The sequence below is a fragment of the Primulina tabacum genome, chromosome 10 (genome assembly GCF_025594145.1).
Source record: "Primulina tabacum isolate GXHZ01 chromosome 10, ASM2559414v2, whole genome shotgun sequence".
NCBI lineage: Eukaryota > Viridiplantae > Streptophyta > Magnoliopsida > Lamiales > Gesneriaceae > Primulina > Primulina tabacum.
The window spans coordinates 10,288,794-10,315,540 of NC_134559.1; the positions used below are offsets into that span (position 1 = coordinate 10,288,794).

The 26,747-nt window shown below is 34.9% G+C and overlaps 3 protein-coding genes across 6 annotated transcripts; 2 read left to right on the forward strand and 1 right to left on the reverse strand.

The window, feature by feature from the left end:
• On the forward strand, window positions 1-4,683 carry LOC142504852 (putative serine/threonine-protein kinase PBL17). The gene is given in 7 exon segments (XM_075617698.1): window positions 1-380; window positions 1,450-1,757; window positions 2,654-2,789; window positions 3,162-3,298; window positions 3,499-3,622; window positions 3,976-4,333; window positions 4,335-4,683. Coding segments are annotated over 7 exon segments (1,155 nt in total). The 5' UTR covers window positions 1-307; the 3' UTR covers window positions 4,354-4,683.
• A 246-nt stretch (window positions 4,684-4,929) lies between these two features.
• Window positions 4,930-16,992, reverse strand: LOC142504850 (cycloartenol Synthase-like). 3 transcript variants are annotated; one of them, XR_012804356.1, is made up of 21 exons: window positions 16,867-16,992; window positions 16,167-16,376; window positions 14,048-14,233; window positions 13,580-13,669; window positions 13,260-13,454; window positions 13,068-13,152; window positions 12,081-12,247; window positions 11,736-11,924; window positions 10,525-10,638; window positions 10,021-10,143; window positions 9,790-9,912; window positions 9,611-9,709; window positions 9,022-9,078; window positions 8,520-8,566; window positions 8,076-8,219; window positions 7,686-7,863; window positions 6,591-6,671; window positions 6,004-6,087; window positions 5,391-5,515; window positions 5,169-5,301; window positions 4,930-5,008 (listed from the first exon to the last, which is right to left on the reverse strand). XR_012804356.1 is itself a non-coding variant. In XM_075617696.1 (20 exons), exons 2-19 carry the CDS (start codon window positions 16,362-16,364, stop codon window positions 5,402-5,404), a joined length of 2,274 nt encoding a protein of 757 aa, XP_075473811.1. In that variant the 5' UTR covers window positions 16,365-16,376; window positions 16,867-16,992; the 3' UTR covers window positions 4,930-5,301; window positions 5,391-5,401. The 3 variants fall into 3 exon arrangements, 2 of the variants coding, with proteins under 2 accessions (XP_075473811.1, XP_075473812.1); XM_075617696.1 differs by having other exon boundaries at window positions 4,930-5,301; XM_075617697.1 differs by having other exon boundaries at window positions 4,930-5,301; window positions 16,858-16,943.
• A 1,918-nt stretch (window positions 16,993-18,910) lies between these two features.
• On the forward strand, window positions 18,911-22,789 carry LOC142504849 (U-box domain-containing protein 52-like). 2 transcript variants are annotated; one of them, XM_075617694.1, is made up of 10 exons: window positions 18,911-19,288; window positions 19,616-19,734; window positions 19,831-19,952; window positions 20,042-20,247; window positions 20,337-20,406; window positions 20,517-20,817; window positions 20,911-21,012; window positions 21,110-21,538; window positions 21,688-22,443; window positions 22,531-22,789. In XM_075617694.1, the coding sequence occupies exons 1-10, from the start codon at window positions 19,117-19,119 to the stop codon at window positions 22,633-22,635; spliced, it is 2,382 nt and encodes a 793-aa protein (XP_075473809.1). In that variant the 5' UTR covers window positions 18,911-19,116; the 3' UTR covers window positions 22,636-22,789. The 2 variants fall into 2 exon arrangements, with proteins under 2 accessions (XP_075473809.1, XP_075473810.1); XM_075617695.1 differs by having other exon boundaries at window positions 18,912-19,279.
• Window positions 22,790-26,747: the final 3,958 nt, after the last annotated feature.

The following is a 26,747-nucleotide window of genomic DNA, read 5'->3' on the forward strand; positions in this document are numbered from 1 at the left end:
TCAAATGACCCCTTCTTTCCCTCCTCTAATAGCGTCCTGTCAGTGTTCACACGCTCTTGTATTTCGTGCCTGGTGTAACCTATGCGACGGTAGGTAACATTCCGGCGATCCTAATCAGATTACGGCGGATATTGTCCCCTCTCCGCCAACCCATCGGCTTTTTCCATACCTCAGGTTTACTGGAAGCCGTGCCTTGTTTTGTTGAGGGAAATGGAGTTTATCCAGTGTGTGAAAGTCCAATCTTTTCATTGATTTCTGTGAATCCGTTGAAGTGGGAATGTGAATCTGGTTTAGTTTTGTCGAGAAAATGGGGTCTTGTCTTAGTGTCGAAGAAGAAGTACAGCAGCCAATGGAAAACAAATCTTCTCATCATAAGCCAGGTTGTGTTTTCAGTAATATTTCCTTACGGTGTTTATATATATCGTGCTTCAACTGTTAATATGGGATATTCATGAATCATAATAGATATTTCGAGAAATGGACTCGATATAACTGGAACTCTTTATGTTACACAACTGGACTAATTGACTGGTTGGTAAATGATACTAGTCTGTCTTAGATATCATCCATTGGAAAGTTTTTTGTCGCTTAAATGTTTAGTTATGTCATTGAATGTACTCGGCAGAAATAAGAAATCATAGGTTTGCTGTGATTAGTGAATGTTGCTTTTGGACATTAGTTTGGATTTTGTGTAGGCTTAAACATAGTTGGGAGATTTATATTTGTTAAGATTCGGACTTTAACTTAACTCTATACCAAAAACTTGGAAGGATGACGATTGTCCAAATTCATATATGCAACTCTACGAACTATATCCAACCGATGTGGGATACATCTTAACACACGCTCAGAAATGAACAACTGCTGCGTGGAGACATTAACGGGTGGCCTGACTATGGGCAGTACAACACACATATAGATGGGTCTGAGTTCTGATATCATGTTAAGAATAAGACTTAGATATAACTCTATCCCAAAAGATAGATCAAGGAGGAGGATTGTCCAAGTCTTTACATGCTACTATCAGGAACTCTGTAATGTTCCTTGTTGGTAAGTGACTTGCGGCTTTCAAAAAAAAAAAAAAATTACATTAGTTGATAAGAAAGTTTATTGCAATTAGATTGTAGCTTGGTATATATGTGATTATAAATATATGGCCAATGCAGGTAAACTTCAGTTGGATTTTGATGTGCCACATAGAAAGTTACACTCTAGTTGCATTTATAGACTGTACAAAGGGGTAATTATGTGACATAAAATCATAGAATTCATTCATTTTTCTAAGACTTAGGATTTCGTTAACTATTATCAGGTGTAACTTTATACTTTTGCAACAAAATTAACATGCATGATTATTTTGGAATGCTCTGAATCATGGCCTCAGTGCACGTACATAGAAAAGAGTAGTATCCATTGTCAGTGCTAACCTCTTTTGATAAATATTTGCAGTTATGTGTGGAGAGCCCTCATCTCCAATGAAAATGGGCTTTGTGAGTTCAAACCCGGTTATAGTGATATCCAAAAATGTGAGGGATCTACGTGTAAGTCCTGGGCATGGTGATCTCTATATATTCACCTATGAGGAGATGAAGCTGGCCACCAAGCACTTCCGACCAGATCAGGTTCTCGGTGATGGAGGGTTCGGTATTGTCTACAAAGGAGTTATTGATGAGAACATGAGACCTGGTTACAAGACAACTCGAGTAGCCATCAAAGAGCTTAATCCCGAAGGTCTACAAGGAGATCGAGAGTGGCTGGTAATTTTCTTGATTCCTCAGGCTTTTAAATTCTTGGAACTGAGTTTTTTTCCCCTGGGACTGGAGCTATAGTATAAAGAAGTGATAAAAGGCAGAGAGTCAACTAGCATGACTTTCTGAATATATCTGTAGAGTGGATAAATCCATTGTGACAAGAATTTCATTTGTCAGATGGAGAAGGTATTGACCAAATAAGGTCAGGGTTATTACATAGTACTCTGAATAATATGGTCCTTTTGCGTTAAGATTATAGAGTGAAAGCAAACTTTGTTTATTCTACTTACTGTAAAAATAATGCCTCGCTGCTGGTAGCATGTTAGTAGGAGAGAATTTCTCAAGTTCTCACCATATAACTTCTGCCCCTCGAAATTTTCATATAATATTTGTTATTCAAGCACACTTTTTTCAAATGCTCCCTTTACATCTTTCATGTTATCACTTCCTTCTATCCAATATGTCTCTATTCAGCTAATATTTCCTACATTCTCTTTCTACTCTCTTGACTTCTGTTACTAAACCACTTGTTGAACTCTTGAGAGCTGGCGCATAAATTATTTTTTTAAAATTTCTAACACATCCCTTCACTGTGTACGCTTTTGGAGACCATACATATCTCTATATTTAATATCTCAAGGCGTCCATCCATGCGTCTGTTGGTAGGGTGCTGGATCCGACGATCCGTTCAGGTGTCTGTTGGTAGGGTATTGGACAACGAAAACCCTGAAATAAACAGTAGGACCAACTCACTGAAATATTAAGGGGATTACTTTTGGGTCTCGAATTTATGACTCCCTACATTTGATACCGTGTTAGTAACTTCTTGGCTCTAATGCAAAGGTCAAATATGCAGAAATTGTTGTCAATTAACTCATCGATAATGTGGTTTTCACTTGCAGGCGGAGGTAAATTACTTGGGGCAGCTTCGACACCCTCATCTGGTGAAACTGATTGGCTACTGCTGCGAGGGTGACCATAGATTGCTGGTTTATGAATATATGGCTTCTGGGAGCTTGGAGAAACACCTCTTTTTCAGTGAGTACAGTTGGATTTCTCCATGCACTGTTGGTAGATGATGGTTAAGTGGTTTTCATGTGAATGTAGACTATAATCCTTTTATTTACTTAGTCTGATATTGGTTTAATAACTACTCTAACATTGCTTACTGAGTTCAGAACCGATCAATAGCTATATGAAAGTAACTTTATCTATTCAAGATTTTGAGTTTCTGTTTGTTCAAGATGACACCAACAATCATTAGTAATTTATCCCATATGCTGCCTAACATTGATTGGTGACACTCAGAACCTATAAAAATGCATATGAAAGGAACATTAGCACGAATATTCCAAAAATTTTGGATTTTGAATTCCCCTTTTCACAGTTGTATTCTTTTTTTGCTTGTAGGAGTACGTGCTGCTTTAACTTGGCAGAAAAGATTGAAGATTGCCTTGGATACCGCAAAAGGGCTTGCTTTTCTTCATGGTGTGGATAAACCAATCATATACCGTGATTTTAAGACATCAAATATTTTGTTAGATGCGGTAAGTCAAGCCTCCTCCTCTTCGTAGATTCAACAAGCATATTTAGCAATTTTGTTACACAATAAAAAGGAGATGTCCCATTGAAAGAAAAGGAGAGCATGAGAATTCTATCCTATTGAAGTTACTGTGTTTTTGGCGAATTTCATTTTAAGGTGTCCATATATACCGTACAGAGTCAAATTTGTGCAGAATTCCTGCAGGATTTTAATGCAAAGCTTTCTGATTTCGGACTGGCTAGAGTTGGTCCAACGGGAGATCAAACTCATGTATCAACTCGAGTTATGGGTACTTATGGTTACGCCGCTCCTGAGTACATAATGACCGGTGAGTCTTTCTTTAATAAACAAAACCACTTTGAACCTCTAGGAAAATTATGTGAAAAAAATGAAATAGGATCAAGAATTGTTAATTGAAAAGGTCGATTTTCTGAATTTCTAATGTGATATTGATACCTTATCTTCATTGTGGAATGCTTGATTCATTCTGTACCACATTCTTTATAAAATCAATTTAGTTTGTTTTATGCATCATATCACCTGGAAAATTTTCTACCAATCACTCTTGAACAGTCCTTTCTTTTGTTGGCATTTTTCGACATTAAATAACACAAATGACTGAACATTGAACAGCTGCAGTGTTATCTAACGTCTTCTAACCAGTTTTACATGATTGGTCAGGACATTTGACGGCAAGAAGCGATGTGTATGGCTTTGGTGTCGTTTTACTTGAGATGCTCATCGGAAGACAAGTCATGGATAAGAGCAGGCCTAGCCAAGAACACAATCTAGTTGAGTGGGTCCGCCCAATCCTTAACCACAACAAGAAGCTTTTGAGAATAGTGGATCCAAGAATGGAAGGACAATACTCCACCAAAATTCTTATGAAGGTGGCAAATGTTGTATATCAATGTATAAGCCAAAATCCAAAAGGTAGACCTGCAATGAGTCAAGTAGTTGAGATACTAGAACCCCTTGTAATGCAAGAAGTGAACAGGGAGGATACAACGCCACAGAGCGGAAGTAGCAGTGTAACACGATGAAGTTCCAAAAAGTTGACCCGAACTCCAAAGACACTCGACAGAAAATGAGAATGGATAGTAACTTGGTGGAAGTAGCAAAAGTGAGCCTCCAAAGAACAATGATCTTTATAGTTCTTTTGAAGAGTGACGACTTGTGTTTTAACTAATCCTTTTTTTCTAGTGTTCCATTCGATTGGATTCCTTTGCTGTAGAAATAATAAAGGAAGAACGGCAATCATGTCGAGGAACTTCAGATGATTGGAGATTTCCGTTGTATAGAAATAGAACACGTGCATGGTCAATATCGGACATGGGAAACGTTTACCGAAACCAATTCCTAGAACATCCTTGGTTTTCTATAATGTTTGATGCGAATTCAATTGTTAGCTTAAAATGTCATGAAAGAAGGCAGTGTTAAATATTCGGATACATTCAAAGGTAAAATTGATCTATGCTACAAGGAGAAGTTCGTTTTTCCATATAATGTAGATGACTGGAGATATAAATACGTATCTGAATCCGAAGATCATGTCTTGTTCTTTAGAAAATAATCAAATTGAACTAATTAAATTTAATTACGATACACAATGGATCCAAAAACTGATTGGTCTGAATCCGAAGATCATGTCTTGTTCTTTAGAAAATAATCAAATTCCGCACCTTTCATCCAGGAGCACCATATCCATAAATTCCTTCAAGAAATGACAAATTAATTTCTTGAAAACGCATGGCTAGCTTCTTCGAAGTATATCTCGAACATCAAATAAAGTAAGAAGGTTGCCTTTTGATCCGGAGAGAACAAGCATATTCACACATGTTATAGCTTAAGTTCCACCGAGTATAAAAACCAACCTTTTAAAAATCTGGAATAGAGGAATGATCCGTAGTTCTTGTTCTGTCATATTAATTTTCAATGTCGAATAATCTTAGGAAGCCAATGGAACCTTCACATATCCATCGAACATGACAGAAAGAAGAACACAAGCTGTGAAGCATTCAAATATACCAGAAAACCAATATCAGAACAAAGAGCAGTAACAATGAAGAAATAAAAAAACCAACTTCAAGATTCACCTGCATTAGATTCACTGGGGTAGTAAAATGTGGCAGCGATATTCTCCAAGAGCCCAGATCGGGAAAATATTCCTGTATGCAGCATACGTGATCATACAATTTTTATTGAAAACCCCCGTGATCTCCTGGAAGAAAAGATGTTAAGCCATGAGAAATATTAGGAAATGATAATTTATCGAGTAAATTATTGACACACATTCTGTGTGCGCTTAGGGTGAACCAGATACGTGATCACACAATCTCTTCGACAAGAGTAGACAGGAGAGTAAAACTTCAGATTGTAAAATGCAAGTCTTGTGGTATTTCACAAGAAGGTTGCTTTTTAAGACATCAGAAATCACGAATCAGCTGTTTGGTGATAGGGTACCAAACATCAATCGCCAAAATATAGATTCAAAAAGAAATGTTTTTCTTCCTCACATTTTTTCATCAGAAAATAGCTTCAAACTTAAGTACAGAAATGGGGGGAAACTATGAGATACAGTCTTTGTTGAACACTTATTTTAAAGATCAAACCCGCAATATCTTGGACTTTCATTAATAATCAAAATTTTCAGGCAAGATACATAACTGAAAATAAATCAAGTCACAACTATTAAGCTAAAGGAAGTACTTCTTGTGGGAAATCTCCATCTTCACATTGAGAATTTATAAGGACTTTGGCTGCACGGTGCAGTGGAGAGGGATCTCGCTCAGCCTGAAAGTGAGAAACATGATGAAGAATTAATAGATTTGTATTTAAGTAAATAAAAAGAAGACTCGTGTTTACTTTTTTCGAGCAATAAAGAAAATTAATTAGTATTTAAGTAAATAAAAAGAAATGTTTATTTCTTTCTAGCAATAATAAAGAAGTTTAATTAATGTTTAAATTCTGTTGAGGGAAGTCAATTTATACACAACTATTTATGTTTTAATTTTTCAAAAATTTCCAGTAAATGCATTAATTTAGCCTCAAGTTATATCAGAATTTTGCTCTCCATATGTTGACTAATGCTCGGTTTACTTTGCTGAGAGATATCAGCTCAGGCCTTCTTTTTACATATTTCACCCTACGGATCCATGTCAAAACCTCCCAGGCACATCTAGGCTTTACGAAAAAAGTGATCAAGCAAATCATTTCATTCTGAAGATGAAACTGACATCAAAGGGGAGAACACATTAAAAAAGACCATTGCATCCTCGTTGCTGGACATTGTTTACCTGCCCAGCATGAATAAGAGCCATCAAAGCCCATCCTGTGCTTACTACATGAGACCTGTTGCCCTCAAGATTTGAATACACCTGTACAGAGAAAATTTCTATTAGTCTCAGCTCTTTGATTTCGAGCTAAAGTAATATCTGGAATGTTTAGCAACTCAGCAAAATTTGATATTATTTCAGTACGCTTGCAGCATATGTGTCAGTTGTAATCCCCTTTTTCTTGCTGAAGTAAACAACGACGAGTTATTAATTACCATTTCAGAGCGAGAGTTCACATCTTATTTGTTCTACGTCCTTTGTTGTCCCATCACATCACAGTTATACAAACTATTTCAGAGTTCACATCTTATTTCTTCTTTTATTATTTCGTTTTTATCTAAAAATTGGATCAGTAATTAACTTGGTATACTGGAAATAAATGGGATTCTACAACTATGAACATAGTTGGTAATATTGTCCAGATTTTGGCATTTGAGCCCGAATCCTTATATTTTCTCTTGTTAACATGCATTCTAATGAAGAAAAAGCAACAATACTTAAATTTTCTTGTCTCTTCCCAATTTTAGCTGAAGGACTCGATAAATATGAGCAATAAGCAAGTTTCAATTGGATAATCTGTTTAGGCAGCGCAACAAAGCATGCAGGCTAAGCTAAACAATTACATCATAATCTTTCAACTCATTGGTTGAAAAATGCTAAAAAACCAGCTAATTCTCCAGAACTTTCTCAACAAATTATCATCAAAGCCAGGTCTTTCCATTTCAGTGTTCAAATTTTTAACAATATTTAGTGCAGCCAATGTGTTGCACATTTCTCTGTATATGATGGTATGCATTATTTTAAACATGGTAGAGAAATTAATAAACAGAATGACCATAATCTTCCATAAATTATCAATTTAGTTCCATTCCTGTTTCCCCGAAGTATTCAAGGTTCCCTTGGCTAGACACAAATTAAACTCATACCGACTATTGCAGATGATTTTCGACCTAAATAGAATTCAAGGGACACAATCAACAAAAGAAAAGTTCTCGGACATCACAAGAAGCCATAAAAGGAGAGAAATAGAACAAACAGATCATAAAAATTTCCAACCTTGTCTTGACATGACAGATAACTTTCTCCCCAACCACCCGAAGGAAGCTCTTTAGACAACATAAAATCACAAGCCTTACGAATGGCAGAGCAATTGTTGAAGTTTCGCCCAGCCATCACCAAGCCTTTTACTCCAAACCACGTTCCATAATTGAAGCAAACTCCCCAAGAGCCATACCTATATATATAAAAAAACTCAATACATTAAAAAATATCAAATCAGAACACAGCATTATATTTAAATAACACTCATATTTATAACTATATCTGAAAATAAGCGCAAAAAATATGGCATCGTGGTAAGGGAGTTCACAATTACATGTGTTACCAACTCTGATCCATTATTAAACAATCCATCGGAAGAGAAGTGCGATATAAGGATAAACTAACCAGGAGCCATCTGATTCCTGAATCTTTTCAATGAATTTAGCACCTTTTTCAATACAACGTTCCACTTCGTCTTTTCGGTGTCCAGGGTATGACTGCTTAAACGCCGTTAATGCTTGAATAGCAGCTGAGGTGCATTCGACGTAGCTAGAAAGTCATTGAAGTAAAAATGTATTAAAACATTGCTAGAAAGCAGTGTCTGCAATTAAAACTTTGGAAAAACATCCCAGATTGTATTAATGCATCAAAAATTGTCCTAGTGTAGCTCCTCTTATTATATTTCATCAGGATACCATGTACATCAAATACCAGAATATTTTAAACCTTGAGCAGGACAAACTGTAACCCACTTTTGGATGGTTTCAACAACACAAAGGGTTTGAAACAAACTCACGATGAAAGTGATGCATGAAGAGAATGATAAATTAAAAAGTGCAGATATCTTACGGATAGTCAATGACAATGTCACCAAATGTTTCAGCAGGGTTGAGTAGCTGAGAGAATCACATAAAAGTTAATAATAGAACACTCAAGTGCAGATATCTTATGGATAATCAATGACAATGTCACCAAAAATGTTTCCACAGGGTTGAGTAGATGAGAGAATAACATAAAAGTTAATAATAGAACACTCAATGTGCCACGTGATTGTTTCAGACAGCGACTATGACTATTTAATAAATCATAGACAAAAAAATGTGAAAGCTTATTTATAAAATGAGGCTGTAGAATCAGACACTTGGATTAGCACAAAAATGCGTATATAATTAATCTGCCAGATCACGACAAAGCATGTACAGAAAATTAGCTGCATCCCATTTACAGTTTATAATCGATTAAACCTTATTAGATTTCAGGAAACACATCCCCTAAAACAAACCAAAATATGGATGATGAAAGAAAAGTAGGTGTAACAAATAAATACATTTCGTATACAGGGATTAATTACCTCCAACCAACTGTAGGATCTCGTGAGTTCATAGGTAGCAAAGCCGCCATCATCATTCTGCAAAGAATGTCAGGAAACACTTGTTTTGGATTCCATAAAATTCTAGAAGGGAGGGAGTGCAAAATATCATGACGGTAAATTACTAATCTCTGTGATCCAGAATAAATCATCTCAACATCAATTGGAAAAAATTTAATACATAGTTGTTCCATGATTGACTAAAGTTTTACTTTAAAAGGAGTTTTCTGGATGTTTTATGGTTCTACAACAAAAGTTCTGCTACTGTCAAAGTTCTTACAAATTCCACTTTTTCCCAAATAGTTATATTCATATGTCAGCCAAACAAAATAGTGGTCTTAATTGCTAAAACTTACTCCAAAGCCAAGATAATGACTCAGTATAGTCAAGTAACCAAAGTGCACGTTTTTACCGAGAAATTAATCGATTTAAGCATTTTCTTTGGCATAATCCCATATTTGTGTTCAAGATTAGTATCTTATATCGTCTCCAACGTTTTAGATCAAGTTAAGTAGCATTGCTTGCCATTGAAGCTATGAAATATAAGATAAAATCACAAATTTGTAAGTACCTGCAGTGAAAGAATAACATTCACAGCATCATACAATCGCTTTACTTCTATTGGTTCTCCAACAAGTTCTGCTTGTAATTTTGACAGCAACAAAGCTGCCTAAACCAACATGTACAGGTTACCAGGAGGACTTTACCATGGAATAGATATACTTTCTTCAGGTTAGGAAAAGTTCTTACTTTCAGCCCCTCGGCAGTGCAATCCGAAATAGGCCAACCATGGTCGGCAGTTGAAAATGGCCAAGCACCTTTGGAGATGTGACGATACCAAAAATTTAGATTTCCAGGGCAGTCACCCAATACCTTAAAACAAAGGGATGATAACCTTTTAAAATTAAAAAGCAAAATCAGAAGTCAGAGTAACAAGAAAATATCACCATTCAAGACATCCTCACGAAACATAAAGTAGACCTGTGAATTCTTTATGTATGCATGAGCCTTATTCAAAGTTGGGCCAAATTCTTCACTGAGCTTTGTTGAAGCTATGGCTTGAACAGTGAAAGCCGTGTCCCATAACTGGCTTCCATTATAACCCTGCAAAAATATATTTTCCTAAGAATATTATTCTGTTACGGTCATTTGATCAAAACTTCACTCTAACTATCATCAAATGTCAACCACAATTACTTAATTGTTGAGTTGAAATAGTATGCATTCTAGATTTTAAATTTGCCAACTTCTGCCTCAAATAGGTACATAACTATTTGTCATGGGCATCGAGGAGTTGTATCTAAGCAGGAATAAAAAACTATTTGTAAGCAAGCAAAGCAAGATATTTAATGGATGCGATATTCAAGAGCTACATTTAGCGAAGAGCTGGCCGGAAGAAATGGACTCCTACAATCTACAACAGATCTTAGTGACACACTGAACATTATTGCCCAGGTAGAAGATAATATTGTTCCAATAATTGACCTGCATCTTCATGCCATCTTCAGCCAACCATAGGTAATCATGGATTCTGGGAAGATGCAACTTGAAAGCTTCTGAATTTGGATCTTCCACCCAACAGCAAAGCATATTTAACACCTGCAAAGTTCGTTATTGGAAAACCACAAAAGAAAAAGGTTTTATTTGTTGGCAATGGTAAAATTTGGCTCACATCAAATCAGAGAGAAATATTTAGATGTGACTTGAAGAACTTCTAGTTACACACATAATGCACATCAATCATAATCATTCTCCAAGCTTTAGTTCCAAACTATTAGAAGCCAAATATGAAAAATAATATGGGCCTACATCTCATTTCCAGGCCCTTCGCAAGGAGACATGCAAAAGTTGTATATCAAATTCAAATACAATATCATTGAAATTTATAACAATAGTGCTCCCTTATTTTAAATTTATAACAGTAGTATTCTAAGCAAGAAACCATCCTTTTATTCTTTCTGCTAACACTGGTAAAAATCTTATTCTCCCTCACTTTTTGAAAGTAATGTCAAATTCATCTCTAACATTTCAAATTACTTCAATTTCATCCCTCATTATTTTTCTGGTGGCCTAGTTGTCCTTTTGAGTTGTTTTACTTAAACTCTTTCGGTTTATTAATATAAAATTAATTTAAATATTTAATTTTACAAAATTAAATATTATTCTCACATACTCAAGTATTTATTTTTTGTCAATATAAGTTTGTACCCACATATAATTACAAAAAATACTTGAGTTTGCAAGAATAAAATTTAATTTTATTAAAGTAAATATTAAATTAATTTATATAAATAATTGGCCATCAAAAAAGTGACGAGGAATGACATTGAAATAATTTGAAAGGTCGGGGATGAGTTTTTCATTGCTTTCAAACGTGGAGATGAATATGAAATTTACCCCCGCTACCTATGTAAATTTAACAAACCACATTATTTCAAATAGTTTTTCACAAACTAAACATATGTATTAATACATCTATTTTTTACATTTAAATGATTAATTTAGACACTTACAATCCAAATATAAATGCATAATAACTATAATACTCTTTGAATTTTCTTTAAGTATGCCCGTATCATTGAATTACTCCATTGCGATATGGTACCTTGAAATAAGTTTTAAAAAAATATCCAATCCAGTAGGAACTCAAGTTTCAACAAAATACAAATTACTGGCAAAAAATGTCTCAAGAATACCTTGTTTACAGGGCCTATGCAAATGTAACGGGTGTTTTCATCTTCATAATGTATGTGCTCCATAACTGTGTGAAGAGCCTTATCTCTTAACTTCTTCCCAGGCCATCGAGTCAAAATAGGCTCAACAGCCTTATCAAGAGAAGCCCAAAGTACATCCTGTAACAGAGGGTGTGGATAGTACAGATCCTCCTGCAGGGATGTCACATGATGAGAGATTGTCTAGAGTAATTCACGGAATACTATCACTTGCAAACCTCTTTAGGAACTCTGCTTGTAATTCCCATGACCAGCTAGCACCCTTATCATCTATGTTTAGAAGAAATTAATAACTCTTTTTTTACATACCTTTGCACATTCATTCCGTGATCTATTCCAATCTATTTTATGATACGGAACTGTATAGAGCTCCTTCCTCAATGACAGAACAGTTGGAGAAATTGAGCCAACAAACCTTTTCCCATACAAGTATGACATGGGGAGGTAAACCATTCGACAATGACACCACATCCGCCCTGCAACATAAATGGGTGAAAGCGCTTATTTCATCTTCAAAAATTCCAAAAAAAGGAAATAAGGTAGAATCATTTGACTGGTTTCAATAGGCTTCTTTTGCCAAGAGAATGCTTTGATGAATACATCCCATAACCTGTTGTTGATAGATTAATTAAATGATCATAATTCGTTTTTCAGAAAGCAGATACAAGGATTTCTTGAATATTTTGTCTGTAGTCTGTACTCATGTCCAGTACGTCTCAAACTCATGGATAACCATGAGAAAGCAGCAATTTTACCACTTGAGCTATTTGGGGGGTCACATGACAAGGGATAGTGTTTATCAAATGCTTTTCTTAAAAATTAGATGTCAAGAGACGTGACAAGCTGATGCCAAAAAGATATCATCAAATCCTTCACGATGGTAATAAAAATCTCAAAATCACAGTATGCCAAACAATTAATTAGACTACCTCTCCATTTCAGAATCTCAGTATGCGAAATGATATATAAAGACAGTGTCTGTTTATAATTGCATTACATAAACATCATCACACCAACGAGTGTGAAATTTACTCCAGCGGGTTATTCATATTTTAGGAGCATATAAATTCAAAACTGCGGTTTAATTACTGTATTGACTCAACAATGTGGAGGTCAGATTAAACACATAGATCAAGCATTCTAGGCAACAGAAGTACACCATGATATACTAAAGTGTGAAAAGAAAAAAATCATTAGATTCTTTTTTAAGTAAACAAATCTATATATTAATTTTATCAACACTTGCAAACAAAAAGAAAGGGAGGGGGTTGAAATACATATACAAAGAAATATTACCCGGATGGAATGGAAGAATGTAGGGAAGAAGCCATATCTCAGGTGGCAAAGGATTGTTCCCAGCCCATTCAAAAACTCCAAGCAACTAATATCATTAAAACAAAAAAAGAAAAGAGAATCAGCAGTTGCCACACACAGAGTCCAATTGAATTCAAATCCTATAAACCAGTGGGTGAAGGATGAATTCTGAACTGAGAGCCACATTTTTCCCCATGATGTTATTGCTGTGGCACCACCATGATCTAAAATCCACATTCGTGCATTTTCCATTGCTCCATCTCCATCATTTGCTCCTTCCCCAAGTAACCTTAGTGTCACATAGCTCAAGACTGAACCAAACATGGTGCTTGGACCCTCAATATGCAAACCCCATCCACCATCCCAGTTCTGTTGCATCGTATAATTAGGAGTTAGCATGTGCCGTCCCTCATGTATTGGAGATAACTAAAGCAGAACGGTGACCTCTAGACAAGTAAAGGCATGGAAAAGCTTAATGCTAAGTACAGACTCACCTGATGATTGTAAAGATAGCGACACATTTCACGTGTATGCTCTTTTGACAATATAGCATTCAATGCCCCAGTAATGGATAATACAATAACCTGTTGGTTCAACACACTAAATATTGAAAAAAGCAAAACAGATAGGAGCGAAGCAAAATTATTGATTGGTGACAGGTGCCAGACATTTTGGACGGTAAACTCAATTTCTTATACCTCCTGGCTTGTAAACAACTGCTTTAAATCTCAAAGGTTCATCCAAATCTTAAATTTCATCAACAGAAAAAATCTTCATTACGCTTTGAATTTAAATGAGATTAAGTAGTCAACAAAAATAATCAATGAGAGCATTAAAAAAATTATTTACATTTTAAGTTTGGGATAAATCTTCAAGAGCATTGATATTTTACTACTTTCTCTCTTCCTTTTCCGAAATCATCAATATAGAACATAAGAAGTGTCGGGAAAAAATCAACACACCAAGCCAGGCATTAGAAACATTGGGGCCCCATAATCTCCTGGCCAATGACCATCAAGAGCCTGCAGAGTTGAATGGAAATTTATGGCCCTCCTCAATGTATTGGCTACCTTGTCTTCTGAAATATCTTCAACATCCTCAATTTTTTCTTGGGGCAATTGTATATGGCTGGAGTTCTCCTTGGCAAACTAAATCCAAAATGAAATGAAAACTGAAAGTTACTCAATGTTATAAGCCTCTTAAAGTTTTGATAAACCTTGTATTTGGCAATCTATCTTTGGAATAACAAATCAAACATCATCGACACTTATTGAAAAGTCACACAAATTTATAATGGTCCTCTACAGTGTTTTTTCGCCAAAAATGTTTTATAATCTTGCAAACGATTTTTTCTAATTCTGACGGAGAAAACTATAGTCAAATTGGAATAAAAAAGTAATACCAAGATGTATCAGATTAGCCACTTGAAATCCTCAGAGGACTGTCATTCAGAATAGAACGACTTTGCATTAAGTATTGCCTGAACTTCATCTCCAATTTTATGCTTGAAAAAAAATCAGTCACGGTTCTAAAAATATATAGTAAAATGCTGGTGGCTTGACCAGGGTACACGTAAAAAATAGTTTTTTAACATATATATCCAGGAAATTTTACATGTGTTTTTTAACATAAGGGAAGTGTATTATCCACAGGATAGGTTCAAACAAAACTCAACCTTCATCGCCATTTCAAAAAATAAATACAATTATTCCTTAAGCGATCAAATTAAATAAAGTCAATTGACATGTTGTTCTTACATAGAGGACCAATAGACAATTAAATGAAGCATCGTTCTTTTTTTTTTTTGAGAAGAAACTTTTACTTATTGATAGAAGTAGTTTTACATAATAAGCGGATGAGAATTCCGCACAATGGGTTTATCAACCCGAAGAAAAACATCACAATATTAATCTCATGCAAAAACAAAATTCCAGTCCCTAATCAAATCCGAAACAGACAAATGACTGAATTCTTTAATATTGGTCGTCCAAATAGCCACGTCTAAACCAAAACATCAAAGGTCAATACATTATATCAATCCAAATAAGACTTGCAGAAAATCTCCAATTCTTCACCTTTCAAAAAAGGTACCCTATTTTCAGAAAACTATCACTTTATAATGGTGCAGAGCTTCTGAAAATATCTACTACAGATAGTTGAATAAATCCATTCACACAGTATTGATGCATCCTTCTGTCTGTTACCATTAAATAGCTTGCACCACTATACTGAATCAAGAGTTTTGAATTTGATCGGTAGATTAGACAAAAAGTGAACTATTCCGTGAACATGTATAGGATAATGGAATTGTTCATGAAAGACATACAAAGGTTAAATATGGCATTCTGCTATGAATACAGCAGAAGAGTGAGAAGCTCCAACCTACTTTGGGCTTGTGAATACCGCTGGATTATAATGCAAATTTGTTAACCATATTCCTTAGCTTTTAGTGGGTTTTGAGGTGTATAATAAGTTCCAAAATTATAGTTGTGTTCCAAAGAAAAGAGATTTCTCCAAGTGGATACAAGACCTGTCACTCCTCCCCAATCCTTAAAAATCTGAATACTTAATAATTTTACTGCACAAAAAGAAAGATATATTATAGATTTTATTTAATGGATCCTATTTCCTTCTGATCTTGCTGATGCCAAATAATTTCATTAGAAGAAAGAAACACTACACACTAAAAAAATTCAACTGCATGGGTATTGATTGACTTCAACACAATTCTAATGCATCACATGATCCTAAATCCCGATAAAACTTCATCCACCTTATTAAGCCACTTACAGTCAATTGAACTGTTATCAACCTTTTTAGAGAAATATTCAGCCACCCAGAAAGTAAGAAGCTGATGCATTGAATAACTAATTACCACAAAGTTATCTGTTCACAAGTTGGTGATTTCCAATTCATAAAGGCAAAGTCACTGCGAAACACCAAAAAGATATCCTAACGAGAAAAGGCCATTATCTTTGGTTTCCACATCTCTTGACACAAATAATAGCTTCAAACAGGAAAACAACTGACAGCAATATCAAACATTTAAACAAAGATAATTATATCAGTGCCTCACTGAACCTGATATCTCATTAGAAGATCAGAGGAATGCTTCATTTCAAAGCGATGGTTAAGAAATTGTGCTCGAAGCGTCTCAATCTCCACCAACTCTTCAGGAGACCCAAGACTCGGATCAAACTCCCACACTTGGCGGCCAACATGTCCATTTACAGACCGCAACCAGGGGCTTGATCCCTCCCCAATTTTAAGCTTCCACATTTCAACTTTTACCTGTCAGATATGATGACTCTTCTCTCAGATTCTTGCATATGCATTTCAAATTGCAACCCAAACACAATATGAAACAGAACATAAGGCAACATTATGCAATAAATTCCAAAAAAGTAAAGATCGTCAAATGATGCAATTCACATTAGGAATCACAAAGATAAACTAAAAATCAAAGCCAGAGATAAAATGAAAACTTTGACTAGTATAAGCACACAACAAATTCTTTGCTCCGCCAACTGCATCGTTAAAAATCTCCCGAATTTTTCCTTTCACAAGACAAAAAATCAAACAATATAACAAGCTCAGAGGTCCGATCAACAGCTTGTTATATCAGGCACGACACAAATTCCGAAAAAAATGAAAATAAAGAAACAAAAAAAAAATCCAGAGCCAAATAATCACAATCATGAAGAATAATGCAAAATTCACACTCCGCAAATGTTCTGAGAACAGAATATCAATACATTTGATTCTAACATACAAGACGAACCTTAAAAATTGGGAATGGAGTGAAGAATTGTAGGCAAGCTGCTTCTCACTGATTTTCTATATGGTGCAGCTGCTGTTGTATGCAAGCTGGCTGGCTGATGTGATCTCTTCTGGTAGTTGGAAATGAGGGGGCAAAAGGGTCAAATTGTTCATTTCTTTTTATCAAATTTGTTATTTTGTAATTTGTTGAAATCATCCGAATAAAAATATACATAATAATTTTAGAGTAATTTTTATACTAAGTTTTATATTGAAGTTTTGTTTTATCAAAAAATTTTACAAAAAATATAATTTGAGTTGATATATATAAATAATAAATTGAAATCTCTATTAGTGTGTCTGACAACATTTCTTTTATCAAATTTGTTATTTTGCAATTTGTAGAAATCATCCAAATAAAATATATATAATAATTTTAAAGTAATTTTTATGCTATGTTTTATATTTGGAGTTGTTTTATTATATTAAAAATTTTCAAAAAATATAATTTGAGAAAAAAATTGATATATATAAATAGTAAATTAAAGTCTCTATTGCATGTATCTGACATCAATATCTTGGCAAAAACTTGTGTGAGATGATCTCACGAATCGTATATTGTGAGACAGATATCTTATTTGGGTCATCGATGAAAAAATATTACTTTTTATGCTAAGATTATTACTTTTTATTGTGAATATAGGTATGATTGACCCGTCTCACAGATAAAGATTCGTGAGATATTCTCACAAAAAACCTACTCAAATATCTTAAATTTGTGAGGAAATCAAATTTGAATCTAATTATAACAAAATCTAAATAAAAAAATGTTTATTACACACTCTTTTTTAACAAGTGATATTCGATATAATTAAGAAGTATAATATATAGGTCTTGCTAATCTATCTCATCGAGATGGCTTGACTTATTTGTACATTTGTTGTGAAAGTTAATATTTTTGACATAAAATTAATATTTTTTAATCAAATCAGCATATATTATACAATATATTTTTGACATAAAAATAATAATTTTCACTCAAATAAACATATATTACACAATATTTTTTTTATAACATAACTTACAAAAAATGCTATTTTGCCATGAAAAATAATATTTTTTTATAAAAAATAAAAAATTTCGTAGATTGAATAATTTTAAGTCAAATAAACATATATTATACAATATTTTTTTATAACATAACTAACACAAAATATAAATTTGAAGTGAAAAAATAATTTGGACATAAAAAAATAATAATTTTCATAGGTCCGATCAGTTGGAAGATTCGTTTTACAAAATTGACTTGGTGAGACGATCTCACACAAGTTTTTATGTTATTTTATTTGGTACTTACCTATCTTATCAATTGCAAAAATTATATAAGCATCAAATTCATTAAATATAGAGTAATGAATGAAGAAAAACCGGATTATTTATTAACGATACCTCAACATTTTTTCTAGATAGAGATAATCATAACTTCATATATTTTTTAAAATATTTATGTAAATTTCATGAATTATAAGTGAAAACAATTTCACTCTTAAATTTCCCCAATATTTTGTTATCTTAGAGGGTTCCAGATTGTTATATTTGAATAATAACTAGTACTTTGAATATTAAATCTAACATATTGTAGTATTAATATAAAAATAAATTTCAACCATTTAATTCTTTTAAATACATGCGAGAAAAAAACTTTTTATCCATTACCTTTTTTCTATTTTAGACTTTGAACCACAAAGTTTTAAAAGTTGGATTCTGATACAGTAACTTCGTCGGAGTGCTGATATGACACCAGAAAATGATAACAGACATCAGAAAATGTCGACATGACATAAAAAATAATGACGTGGATTAAAAAATTACTGATATCACATCAGCAATTAGACAAAGACATTAACCTAACCGATTTCGAGTTTTTGCCCATTTAATTAGAATTACTTTCCAACTAATTAATTCTGTGGTCAATACCTATAAACACGGCCATAACAGTCTCTGTAAACCAATCAAGAAACAAGCTACAGACATATAAATCAGGTGATGGTCTGCATAAATCCCATTTTATTCGGACCAAAAATCAAGTAAAACCCAAAAAAATCTCAAAGCATCAAATTAACTAATAAAAGAAATATTGATTCTCCATGGGATGAAATTCATTCTCTGGTAAGAGAGCGTACAAATCTACCTCTTTGGGCCCACTTAGAAGAAACTTGTCTTCTGACTCCATTTTGCCTCTTGTTGATCGAGGATTCGAATTCGAAAAAGAATGTCGAATCATAGAGGGAATGGAGAGAAGAAGCAAGAAATGGTTGCGGTCGCCATTGATAAAGATAAGAGCAGCCAATCTGCCTTGAAATGGGCTGCTGATCATTTCCTAGGCAAAGGCAAAACTGTCATTCTCCTCCATGTCAAACAGAAATCTCCGTCCGGTACTCCCTGTTCGCGCAATTTTCTGTCATAATCTGCCAATGAAGCTGCTTTTTTCCCCTTTCTGGCATGCAAGAAATGAACATATGTCTATCTTTTTTTATCTGCATTGTGTTTGGAAGGTTATATGTCAGAATTTTGTTGTTCTTGCTTCACGAGAAATAGTCAAATTCTACGATCTCATTTTTCTTTCGTTTTGCCAATGTCTTGACACTTTCTTTAGTCTAGAATATGGATAGATATCCACATACAGACATTAATCTGGTTTTCTGTTGGCATATCTTACAATGACATTTGATGGACTTTATCTTGATTACCCGTTTCTCCTCATGGTTCAGTTGGAAGCCATTCTAGTTTCTCCGACAATGACGACGTTTCGAAAGGGAGCAAGGTTCCATTCGACAATCAAACCAAGGAGCTTTTCCTTCCCTTCCGTTGCTTCTGCAACCGAAAGGACGTAAGAAACGCTACCTTTCTTGAAATTTTTGTTTCATCTTGATTGTTTGTAAATGCTAAGATACCAACTGAGGCGGATGAAAATAATTTGTAACAGATAAAAGTGAGTGAAGTTTTACTAGAAGACACAGATATAAGTAGAGCTCTTTGTGACTATGTGAGGAACAATTTAATAGAGAACTTGGTGCTTGGTGCCAGCGTCAGAACTGGTTTTAGCAGGTAAAGAATAATACATCTAAATCTTATAATTACATTTTCATTGCCATTCAATTCAAAAAGTTGACAGTTCATTTTTTTTTCGAATTTAGATTCAAGACAGTTGATATTCCAGGAAATGTTACCAAAGGGGCACCCGAGTTTTGCACTGTTTATGTCATTGCTAAAGGGAAAATACTAACCGTCAAGTCGGCCTTGGTAAATTCAGCTCCGAAAGAAGCTGCTCGCCCGGTACAGAATTCGACTAACCCTCCTGGTTCGACTGATGCACGGTTCATGCAAGTTAACGGGACACGAGGTAGGTCGTTGCTGATCATAGATATATCTTCGGTGTCGTTGCTATATTGTTTTCATTGAGCTAAAGAAAACTGGGTTGCACCATTTCAGGAGGTGCCTATGTCGATAAGTCGTCTTTTCCGGCTAAGACAAGTGGAACGGATAACATAGATTCAATCAAGTAAGCAGACTGATATGAAAAGAAAAAACAGATGTTACTCGATTCAATTGAAAGTGAAAATGTTACATACAAAGTTTTTTGAAAAAAATCTTCTTTACCATCTATTTCAGGTCACCATTTATGAGAGGAAGAGCTTTGAATAGATCATCATATGGGGATCTTTCTCTGCCCGACACGGACATATCGTTTGTGAGCTCGAGCAGGCCAAGCAATGACCGAATGATGTATGCATTAGATCAAGATACGAATCTGCCCCCTCGTCTGTCAAGCGGGTCAGACGCAGAAAACTCGATGAGTTTTGGATCCCAAATCTACAACTCCAAATCCTCCGATGGAGGCAGCAGTTTCGGAGTCTTCTCTTCGAGCTCACTGGAAAGTGGGAGCCATCCTTGGTCAGGATCTCAAAATTTGGTATGCTTAAAAAAACCATTTTTTATGAATTTAAAAGAGAAATATAGAGACTCGAATATAGTTAATAACCCGGGCGATGTTTCGTGTATGTAGGATGATGTAGAAGCAGAGATGAGAAGGCTGAAACAGGAACTGAGACAGACAATGGACATGTACAGCACAGCTTGCAAGGAAGCATTCACTGCAAAACAGAAGGTATTGTATTTAGATTTTTCCCTTGACATATGAAATGTATACTAATACATCAGTCTTTTGTCGAATATACACACGGGATTTGTAACTATCTACGTAGGCGCTAGAGCTTCATCAGTGGAAAGTGGAAGAACAACAAAAACTCGAAGAAGCACGACATGCAGAGGAAGCAGCATTAGCTATTGCAGAGAGAGAGAAGCAAAAATGTCGGGCGGCTATTGAGAAAGCCGAAGCGGCTCAAAGAATAGCGGAATTTGAAGCACAAAAAAGAATCAATGCTGAAATGAAAGCACTCAGAGAAGCGGAGGAGAAGAAGAAAGTATTGGATAAGTTGGCACAGAACGATGTTCGGTATCGAAAATACACGATCGAGGAGATTGAAGCTGCTACTGATTATTTCTCCCAGTCACGAAAAATCGGAGAAGGTGGATATGGGCCAGTTTACAAGTGCTACTTGGATCATACACAGGTTGCCATAAAGGTTCTTCGGCAAGATGCGGCACAAGGAAGATCACAATTCCAACAAGAGGTATGAAAACGGCAGTATATCCACATTACAAACAAAATATGCTCGTGTCAACTTGTATGATAATGTTTTCTTGTTGGTCAATTTCTTGATTTGGTATCGTGGCATACTCGAAAATTTTCGATATGTTTTCTCTGCACATTGTGATTCAGGTCGAAGTTCTGAGTTGCATTCGACATCCCAACATGGTGCTGCTCCTAGGAGCATGCCCCGAATACGGGTGTCTCGTGTACGAGTGCATGGTAAACGGCAGCTTGGATGATTGTCTCTTCCGACGTGGAAACACTCCAGCTCTCTCATGGCAACTTCGATTCCGAATAGCAGCAGAAATCGGCACCGGCCTCCTTTTTCTCCACCAGACCAAGCCGGAGCCACTCGTGCACAGAGACCTCAAACCGGCGAACATTTTACTCGACCGCAACTACGTCAGCAAGATCAGCGACGTTGGCTTAGCTCGTCTTGTTCCACCTTCTGTAGCCGACACGGTCACGCAATATCACATGACATCAGCAGCTGGAACCTTCTGTTACATCGACCCTGAGTATCAGCAAACCGGCATGTTAGGCACCAAATCCGACATTTACTCACTCGGAGTAATGCTACTTCAGATCATAACAGCCAAGCCACCTATGGGTTTGACTCATCACGTCGAGAGGGCTATCGAGAAGGGGACGTTCGCAGACATACTTGATCCCGCGGTTCCTGATTGGCCAATAGAAGAGGCATTGGGTTTTGCAAAGATAGCACTTAAGTGTGCAGAATTGAGGCGCAAAGATAGACCTGATCTTGGAACCGTGGTGTTACCCGAGCTCAACAGATTACGAGTATTAGCCGAAGAATCGATGCCTACTATGTCCATGGCTACAACTCCAAAGATCATTCCAAGTACGAGAGAGTCTTATTCTCATGTGAGTACTAAGTTATTCCCATGTCCGTCAGCCTTTTTCTTGTAATGACTTGTGACTAATATAGAGGTGAGTTTTTAAAATTTGCAGGTGGCTGAGTCTCAGAAGCTATACTCAAATAGCGAAGGCATACGAGGGCGTACAATGACAGGATATATTCCAGAAAATAGAAATCTGGGAACAAATGAATTTTAGTTTCTTGGATGATTATGATATCAGAAGTAACCAAAACATTGGATATTGGAAAATTGGGTGGTATCTTTTGTAAGCCTGTAATAAAACATTGCTATGTGTAACATTAATGACGTTTTCTGCAGACCATTCATTTGGTATAAATATGTGTTTTATGTTCTCACGTTAAAATCACATCCACTATTACGAGTGTCCGGTTTGTGATAACTTTTGTCAACATTTTGAGAATATCATCCCAACTTTTAAGATCAAAACGGTCACGGCCTATTGTTCTGACTCCGTGGACTTAGTTGGAAATTTAGGCTTCACGAATTGAAATCAAGCACGACGCCTCTTTTTGCGGCGCTTCTGCTTCGATTTGAATGGGCATTTGCTCAGGCACACAGGAGGCTCCCGGAAAATGGCGTTGATGGTGTTGTTTCATTGATAGGTGTGAGTTCTCACCTGATTTCCCATCGTTCCAACGTTATCCTTTGATGATGTCTTCAAACTGTTGCTTGGAACAACATATCCATGCAGATAAATATTTAACAGTGGTCCAAGATAATTTTTACATAGACAATTTAGAACGTGCAGTTTTTGCATTCATATTGAAGTGTTATTCTTCCTTTAGAAGAAAAGAGGTCTTTCCTTTTTTTCTGATTATTGAATTTGTGATTTGAGGTTTTTTTAAAAATCTCAAAATATTAAATTTTTTGGAAACTTATGAAAAATAAATATTTAAAAAAATAAACAAATATTGGAAAATTTTAAGAAACCGTTCCGTAATGGTGGATAAATCACGATATCGATGTTTCATCAAATAACAGTGTAACTTCAATTGTTTCAGCCTACAACTTTGTCGCATCAAAAGTCAATCATGTTTCAACAGTCGTTTAGCATTCACATAATCGAACCAATTTTGAGGCTCTCGTTGTGGATTGGTTTTATACATACCCTTTTTATTAACTTCTTCAAAATTACATGAGTTCTCCTGAGAGCACGATCAATGGGCACCACTTTGGACACACACAATGAAAAATATAATTCACTAATTCAGGTGTGGGTCTCGAAAATAACTAATATGTTTCGGAGCCAAATAGATGTGAGTACCAAAGTTATTTTTTAATATGTGGCTTCACAAAATTCAGATTGAGTTGCTAAGGAAGTCCACCTGGTATCTAGACGATAGATTCTCAAAACACGTGACCGGTGATATCAAACTGCTACTAAAACCATTGACTATCAAGGTCCCAAAATCACTTTTGTTAATGATTCTAAAGGTGAAGCTGTGAATAATGGTAAGATTATTCACGATAACATTATTATCAAAGATGTACTCTTAGTTGAAAATCTTTGTTACAATTTGATTAGCATAAATTAATTGTGTGATAGTGGATATGTTTTATATTTTCACAAATATACATGAACAGTTTTGCTTGTAATATTTTGTTGGTTGGACAACGTTCTGGAAATACATATAAAATAAACAGTTGTGTTTAACAACCATCTGATCCTATGCACTTTCTTGTAGGTAATTCTAATAAGAATTGGTTGTGGCATAGCAAGTTAAATCATTTAAACTTCAAAATTATTCTTAGTGTGAATAAACATGATTTGGTTATTGGTGTGCCCAAAATTGAATTTTCAAAAGATAAGATTTGTTTTGCATGCCAGATAGGTAAGCAGGTCAGATAAACTTTAAAAACAGAGGGTGTAACTCATTAGCATGATGCTCAGAATTGGGCATATGAACTTGTTTGGTCCAGTACCAGTAATTATTTTAGGGAGAATGAAATACATTCTTATGATTGTTAATGCTTTTTCAAGATTTACTTGAGTAGTGTTTTAAAAATCAAAATATTAGACGTCTGTCCAATCGATCAAAATTTTGAAGATGCTTCAAAATTTTCAAAATGAGAAATCTTGTATAATAAATCAGATAAGAGTGACATAATCATTGAATTTACAAATCAAATTTGTCATCCTATCTAGATAATCAAGGAATCCGACACGAGTTATCTCCAGCTTGATCTCCTCAACAAAATGGAGTTGTTGAGAGGAGTAATCAAATCCTTAAAAAGTTGCAAGAACAATGCTAGCTAATTTCGAGATTTCTCAAAAGTTTTGGATTGAAGCAGTGAATATTTCATGTCACACTCAAAACATACTGATGATAAAAAGAGCCACAGAACAACACCCTATAAGATTTGGAATGGAAAACAACTGGAAATATTTTATTTTAGAATATTTTGTTGTAAATGCTTTATTCATAACATGTGTAAAAATTATCTGACTGATTTCGATGCTAAATATGATGCTGGTATATTATTAGAATATTCATATGTTAGTAAAGCTTATCCAAGTTCTCATTCACAAAACTCTAACAGTCGAAGAATTTGTTCATATAGTTTTTTTATAAATCTTCTGTTGTATTACATTGTTGCTCATGATATTCATGATATTACATTGAATAATCTGAGTAATAAAATGAAAATTTTAATCTTGAATATGAAAGTGATTATGAGATTCAGATTAAAAAAACAGATGATCTACAATGAAATGGACATTCATATTATTCAAATTGATGAGATATCGAGCTGATCTTGGAAAATCAAGTTGATCCAGTCCAAGATCAAGATCCTCATGTTGCAAATCCAAATCCACTTAGACCATGATATCGGTGAAATACAAATATCCATCTGAACTGATCGTAAGTAACTCTGCAGCCCCACTAAGAACTATAGGTCAAATGATTGACGAATTTCTGCATGTTGCATTAATTTCACAATTAGAACCTAAGAAATTAGATGAATCTCTTACGTATTCCAACAGGATAAACACAATGCAAGAGGAATTAAATAAGTTTGATAGAAACAAAGTATGTCACCTAGTTCCCAGAGAGATATATCAGTATGTTATAGGTACTGGATGATTTTATAGAAATAAACTAGATGAAAATGGTAATATAACTAGAAATAAGATAAGATTAATTGTACAAGGATATAGAAAAAATAAGGAATTGATTTTGATGAGACCTTTGAACTTGTATCCATATTAGAAGCTATTAGTGTAATGTCCAAAATTAAGACGACGTAATATAACTGCATGCAAATTTAAGGAATATGGAAAATAGCTAATTAATTGATTTTAATTGCTAAATTGATTATGTTGATAGGTTTATATGATTTTATAGTATTTTTCTACTTGAATGCATTAAAATGTATTATTAAATTGATTATGTTGATAGGTTTATATGATTTTATAGTATTTTTCTACTTGAATGCATTAAAATGTATTATTAAAGGTTATTCGAGTTGCGATCGAGGAATGGAGACCGAAGGCTGAAAATGCAAAACGTTTTATTTAATAATTGTTTTTAATTATTTAAAATAAGGTTGATGCTTTTTGTTATTTTTGAAAATAAGGAGTTTTGAGGTGATTTTATTCGCCGGGACGTAATTTTTATCGATATTTGATTTTAAACAAAAATATGAACGTTTTGACGACTCGGTTAATAATTTCACGAACTTTCCTAAACGAAATAAATTTAAAATGCATTATTGGGCTTATTGGGCCTAGTATAGTTTATTAATGGGCTCAAAATTTTACATTAATTATTATATCAAAAAGTAAGCCCAAAAACCCTACCCTTTATTTATATAAAGTACATGCCCACCTCTCCTTATCACACAAGACTCCTTGCACCAAATACACGGCACACACACAATAATTTTCAAGGGTTAGAATCGGCCCTCTCAAGCTTCAAGGGGCTTAGGGCTGGGCTAGGCTAGGTCTATAAAGTCCTAAGAGGGTGCAAAAGGGTCTGGGCTTGGGGCTGGCTCTGTGGTTAGAGTCCTAGGCGAGTTGCAAGAGTCCTAGCGCATGTAGGAGGATCGGCCGCAGCTTGCTTCTGTTAGGGGTGGCTTCGGTTTGGGCTAGGGTCATATAACGTACCGTACTTTTACTACTTGAAATTTGCGGAAAAATTAAAAATTTTCTTGAATACAAAAAATAAAATCAATACAGTCGTCACTACATCATCCATTCACCAATAAAAATTTGCTGACAAAACGCTTGTTTCAAATATCGTAACCCACATCAAATCAGAGTATTTTAAACTGCATAAAAATCGT